The 6,462-nt window shown below is 63.8% G+C and overlaps 1 protein-coding gene across 1 annotated transcript; it reads left to right on the top strand.

Moving 5' to 3' along the window:
• Positions 1-2,872: 2,872 nt before the first annotated feature.
• Positions 2,873-6,032, top strand: MNEG_12721 (Arginine/agmatine antiporter; the record flags this gene model as incomplete). Its single annotated transcript, XM_014038807.1, has 6 exons — positions 2,873-3,046; positions 3,326-3,609; positions 3,900-3,960; positions 4,336-4,533; positions 4,986-5,138; positions 5,625-6,032. 6 exons carry the CDS (start codon positions 2,873-2,875, stop codon positions 6,030-6,032), a joined length of 1,278 nt encoding a protein of 425 aa, XP_013894261.1.
• Between the last annotated feature and the right edge of the window lie 430 nt (positions 6,033-6,462).

Genomic DNA, 6,462 nt, shown 5'->3' with positions numbered 1-6,462 from the left:
GCCATGCAGCGAACGGGGGCGGGCGGGCGTCGCCGCCGCTGTGAAGATGACAGCGCGGTAAGATCAGTCACGGAGGTCATGAGAGGATGTCAGCGCTCAAGTGGTTTCGAGCGCGTCAATCGTGCAATGCTCAACATAAATCATACCATAATACTGTATATGATATTTTAGGTCATGTCAATACAAGTCAAGGGGGCAGGTAGGGTCATGTCCACTGTATTGACTCAAGAGCCAAAGGGTGACTTGCCATTCAAACGTCACGAATAGTCCTGCTGATTACTCACTGTGCTCCCACACATGCATGCAGGACAAGAAACGTGTTGCATGCTATTGGTTACATATGTTGCCTCCTTGAACGGTTCAACCTCGTTTTGACCTGCGTCCCTGCATTACATGTTGCATCAAAGCTCAAACAACAGTTGGGCGGACTGTGAATCATACAAGGAAAGGGCGGATGCACGCATTCCTCAGGATTGGCGTGTGCGCATCGTAATTAATGGTGTTCAATCTGGGCAACCATCAGCAAATACGTGTTTCAAGCATCAACGCCGCCATGGCAGCCCATTTGGGAAGCCGCCAACCAATGCGATTGTCCCAAAAATGAGGGTGAAGCTGCATACTGCAATCAGCACCAACAACAGCCCAAACGCCACGCCCTTGTTCACGCCCAGCCGCCGCTGCGTGGCTTCCAAAAACCCGTTGAGAAGCGGCGCCGCCGCGAGCGCCATCGATAGGCGGATGGGGCGCATGAACGAGGCTCCAACCCACAGGCCGGCGTATATCGCCAGGAACTGGCCCCATTGCCCCTCCAAAGGGGAAACCCCGCTGCGCCGCACAACTGTCAGCCAAGCCATCGTCATGAGAACGCCCGCGTTGAGGTTTGATATGATGCCTGCGCAGCGCGGTCGGGGCGGCACGGGGGCGTGTTGGTCTTGCACAGTTGCGTAGTGTTGAAACCAGGTCGGAGCCGAGCCCAAGGCTTGTCGCACAGCTGCTCCGAGCGGTTTATTGCAGAAGCCGCCCTCGCGGCAACCAGGGGCCCAGCGCGGCCGCCGCCCGCATCGCCGGCATACATGCAAGCGCCTGTTAGCTGCTGCTGCGCCCATGCTCGCTGTGTCCGAGACAGTCAGCCACGCAGCCAGCAACCCACCATACGCCGCGAACGCCCCCAGGCCGTACTCTGCAAGCTTCTGCTTGTCCACCTTGCCGGCCTGCAGCCACCCCTTGATACGCGCACCAAGCCCTGGCGCTGCCTCGGCCCCTCCAGCTCTGCCATCGTCACCGCCGCCGCCGCTGGTGTTGCTGCTGCTTGCGTCAGCTCCGTCCCCGCCTGCTGCAGCCGCAGACGCATTGATACAGAAACGATCCCTTTTTATAATCGACCGGCACAGAGGGCCATTTGCTTTTATAGGCGAGGCGATTCGAGCTTGGCCGAGCGCCGGGGAGCGCATGGTTGACTGCATCGACTGAAAATGGAGGATTACATCAATATTGTCGGAAAACATGGTCACGGGCTACAACGGCGAGGCTCACAACCTGTCACCTGCGCAGTCACCTTGCTCGTGCTGCTGGGCAGGCTTGGAGTGTGATCACCCTGGCGCTGGGTGAGGGCGTGTATGCATTCACACTCGGTGCATGTTGAGACCATCAGCTTTTGCTTACCTCTTGAGCCTGTCCTCGCTTCAGGAGGATATGGGACGGGCGACACGGGTCTGGTGTGGCCCGGCACGGAGCCCAGCGGGTTGGGCGCATCAGGCGGTGGGCCGCACGCCTACCTGCTGCGCGCGTGCCCATCAAATCAGGTGGCGTGAGACTTTGGGACTGAATGGGCAGCAGGAAAGGGAAATTTTATGGTGCCGAACGGGAAGCAAGGGAGGGGGGTCAACCTGAGCATGTGATGAGCGCGCGCGTCACCTAGGGGGTTGCGCCGGGGGAGAAGGAAGCGCTGCAGGCAGGCCACAAGAATGAGGTGGGTGCTCAAGGAGCGGCGGGGCGTCGTGCGGAGTGCGCGGCGCGCCGCGCGGTGCGGGGTAGGGAAGGGGGCGATGCAAATGTTTGCGGGCGGGGTGTGGGGACGGCGCGCTCAGAGTCAGCCAAGGGGGCTGCCGACCGGCAGGGATCAAAGCATGCAGCACGGCATTGCGTTCTGATGAAGACCTATGTGTTGCCCCGGCACACAATTGTCTGGTTGTTTTGCCCGGAAAACATCCTGTGTGCGCAATCCCCGGTTGCCAGCAGGATGAGTGGCCGATTGCACACAGGGGCTCGAGTGATGGTGTCATGTGAAGCCAAGCGCGGGTGTTGCTGGCCGCGGGGGACTGGACGGAGGGCAACCGTTGGCCAACCGGCCTTGCCAGCAAGGATGATACTATGATTGGGATTATCTTGACTCATAGCAACTGCCCTGTCCATTTGGCACAAGCAGCCTCCGTACGCACTGCGCACGTTGCCACTGACACACCCCTAGCTTGGCGATTGCGGGGTCTACACGGTGCGGTGCTTCAATGCCCTGCCCCACCACCCGGACCACTGCATGTGACTGGGGCCCCAACGCCGGCTCTTGCTTTTTCCTGTAAGCTCTTCAGCTCAGGAGTTGGATTATGACCGCATCTTCATCTGTCGCATGCATTGCGCCTCACAACCATCTACACACAGCAGCTTGCTCTTGTCGGAGGAGGGCCGAGGTGTTCCTTGCAGGCGGGCTGGCCTACGCATAGAAGCCAGTATTGATCGCCACCAAGCGTTTATAACACACCTATATGGAGCCCTCCTGACGAAGGGCCCCTCCTCGAACGCGATTGGCTGGCTGCGGCCATTGCGGTCAGTGCGGCGAAAGAGGCCTCCCTAACACATCAGAAGCTCGCGAGCAATCATGTCGCCTCACGAGGACAAGTCTGGCGGCGCCTATGAGCCTCTGCCCGACGTTGAGCAGGGCGACGCAGCAGAGCCCGGCGTTGCAGCGCCGCACGCAAGGCGCCCGCTCTCGCTGCTGCCGCTCATCGCACTCATCTTCTTTGAGGTGTCTGGCGGGCCCTTTGGCACAGAGGTGGGCGACGCGCGAGGGCACGCGCGCGTCATCCGCCTCCATGAGTCACTTGACCGCCCACATGGGCGCGCGCCTCGTCGCAGCGGTGCGCATGTGCGGCGGCCGCACGTCTGAGCACGCGCCTGCCGCCTTGCTTCAACCAACCCTCTCCATGAGTGGCGGCCAGTCCACGCACCTGTTCGGTATCGCCGCGACGTGCTGCACCCCTCCCTACTCTCCCGCCGCGCGAGGGCCGCTCCTCCCGCCTGTGCGCGTCTCCCCCCCTCCCTGCTTCCCCAGGACGCCGTCGCCGCCGCCGGCCCGCTCCTTGTCATCCTCGGATTCATCGTCTTCCCCCTCATCTGGTCCGTCCCCGAGGCGCTCATCACCGCGGAGCTCGCGACCGCGTTTCCCGAGAACAGCGGGTACGTCGCCTGGGTGTCGGCCGCTTTCGGGCCGTTCTGGGGCTTCCAGGAGGGCTGGTGGTCCTGGCTCAGCGGCGTCACCGACAACAGCATCTACCCCGTCATGCTGGCCGACAACCTGCGGCTGTTCTTCCCGGCGCTGTCGGGCGGGTGGCAGAGGTGTGCGGAAAACGGGCCGGGGGCTGCGCGGGGCGGGCTTGGGCGGGGGCCGCGTCTGCGGGGGCGGCCGGCGGCGCCACGGGCCCGGCTGCGGCTGCGGGTGGAGGGGCGGTCATGGCAGCAGCAGGGCAGGTTGTGCAGTCGCGGAGCGCGAGGGGCGGCAGGCGATGGTGTTGCGAGTGGCACGCTGCTCTTGTCAGATGGCAGGGTGCGGGCCGGAGTGATATGCTACAGCCCCCCTCACCCTGCGCCGAGGTCTGACGCCGCGCGTGCTGGCGCCTGTGCTGCAGGGTCGCGTTTGTGGTGTGCTTGTCCGTTGCGCTCACTTACATGAACTACCGGGGCCTGCAGGTGCGCCGAGGCTGCATTGGATCTTTGCACCTTGAGCTGGGTCGGGTGCATTGGCTGGTGCCACACTGTACGGCTGACACACACATCCAGCGTACTGCAGAACTGCAGTTGGCGCTGCATCACCTTGCGCTTTGCCCTTGATCTCCCGTTGCAGACCCAATTGGCTGCCTGCCACCATCCAGTCCTTTCCTGTCCGGGCCCACATGCGGTCGCTTTGCTCCGCATCGTTGCCCACCTGGCGTTACGTCCCACCCGCCAATCAAGCGGCGCAGTGATCCTGCCTCGCTCCCTAAATGACCACACCCCCTCCACACACACACACACACACACACACACACACACACACACACGCGCGCAAACTCAACACACGAGCAGGTTGTCGGCAACGCGGCCCTCACCACGACGCTCTTCATCATAGCCCCCTTCGTCCTGCTCTGCGCCTTCGCCGCGCCGCGTGTCGACCCCTCCAACTGGCTCAAGGTCGACCTGCCGTCCGTGCAGTGGGGGACGTTCCTGAATATCATGTTTTGGAACCTCAACTACTGGGACTCGGTGTCGTGCTTGGCTGGGGAGGTGCGCCGGGGCCGCGCTGGGCCGGGGCTTGCGCAGCGTCGGGGCTGTGACGACGCAGCGTGGGCGCTGCTGCGCGTGCTGGGGCTCTGATGCGCCAATGGGTTTTGCTGCGCCGGGGCCCAGCTGTGTGTGCATGCTTTGCTGTGTAGGGTGGGGCTCGGGGTGCAGGGGGAGGGGCGGCTTGTGGGGTTTGGCCGCGGCACCCCCGATTGCACCTAAGTGTGCGGGCCTGGGCGTGCCGAGGTGCTCATCAGAGGCTGATTCGCGCTGTCTTGTCGCATCTTCAATATGAGTGCTTTCCTCCCACAACATGTAGGCCGCCCTCCACAACTTGTTGCATCCTGTGCCAGCCTCGCCGCCGCCGCAGCAACCCGCGCCCACCCCAAGCGCCCCACCCCACCCCAACACACATGCACGTGCGCGCCCGCACCCGGCCGTCGGCCCCGCCACAGGTCGACAAGCCGCACAAGACCTTCCCGCGTGCCCTGATGTGGGCCGTGCTGCTGGTGGTGCTGTCCTACCTGCTGCCCACGATGGCGGCCCTGGGCATCATGGCGGAGGCGGGGGACTGGGAGCTCGGGTACTACGGCAAGGTGGCGCAGCAGGTGGGGGCCCTGGCTGCTGGCTTTGTTTTATTGTCTCGTCTCGTTTGAAGCTTGTCTCGTTTCGGCTGAACAGGGGATGTGCTTCGACGCTGTTGTTGCGGTGTGCGCGGCAGTGGTCAGCACACGCATGTGTGCAGGTGTATGCAGCCCAGGGTGTTGCGGGTTTGAACCTTGGTGTGCGTAGGGGCCGTGGCGCGGCAGTTTCTCAACGCGCCCGCTTGCGACGTTTTGGGTGGGCGCGCGCATGCACCTGTGGGGTTGCACGCCAAATCGGGACTCTTGATGCGCGCGCGCGGGGCACAGGGAGGGTTTTCTTTCGCATGCGCCTCAAGGCATGGCGGGCCTCGCACGGCTGCGGCGCAGCCTTCTTTTCTCCCGATACACCCCTGTCCCCAATTCTAAGGGTGGATAAGCCACAGTCACCTCAGGGGGGGCGATGTCCTCAGCTTCACGGCCGCTCTTCCCAACCCTTTTTGTACCCGGCAGGTCGCCGGCAACTGGCTGGCGTGGTGGGTCGTGCTGGCCGCGGCCGCCTCGCAGATCGGCCAGTTCCAGGCCGAGATGAGCTCGGACTCGTACCAGCTGCAGGGCATGGCCGAGCGCGGGTTCCTGCCAAAGGCCCTCGCGCGCCGCAGCCGCCACGGGACGCCCACCGTGGGCATCCTGCTGTCGTCGATCGGCGTGTGCTGCCTGTCGAGCTTCGACTTTGTGTCGATCGTGGAGCTGCTCAACGCGATCTACTGCATGGCGGAGCTGCTGGAGTTTGCGGCGTTTGTCGCGCTGCGCGTCACCGCACCAAACCTGCCGCGGCCGTACAGGCAGGTTTCCTTTTGCCGGGGGCGCCGCTTATTGGGGCTTTTCACCGCTTGTCTGGGGCTCGCGGGCCGGGGCTGATTTGCATCATGAGATCGAAGCAGATTTGCGGTGAGCGGCCGCGGGGTCAGGGGAATTCAGCCGAGCGGCCTGTGGGCGGCATCCGAGGCTTGTTGCCTGAACAGCGCGGGTCTTTTGTCGATGAGCCCCAGCCAGGTGTCGAGAGGCGGGCGTGTGCTGCTTTGCATATCCCCTCCCCCCCCCCTTCCACAGGGTGCCGCTGCCTGTGTGGGGCCTCGTGCTGATGCTGCTGCCGGCCACCATCCTGCTGGCCGCCGTGCTCGTGCTCCCCGTCTTCACCCGCGACTGGACGACCGTCGCCGCGACGGGCGGCGCGCTGCTGTCGGGCTTCGCGCTGTACCCGCTGCTGCAGTGGCTCAAGGAGTCGCGCCTTGTCGACTTCGGCGACCTCGAGTTCGAGTTCGCCCACGTCCTCGCCGCGCGCCGCCGC

The sequence above is a fragment of the Monoraphidium neglectum genome (assembly GCF_000611645.1).
Source record: "Monoraphidium neglectum strain SAG 48.87 unplaced genomic scaffold scaffold03397, whole genome shotgun sequence".
In the NCBI taxonomy this organism is placed as follows: domain Eukaryota; kingdom Viridiplantae; phylum Chlorophyta; class Chlorophyceae; order Sphaeropleales; family Selenastraceae; genus Monoraphidium; species Monoraphidium neglectum.
The sequence above is the reverse complement of the archived record's forward strand: the minus strand, read 5'-3'. Positions and strand labels throughout refer to the sequence as shown.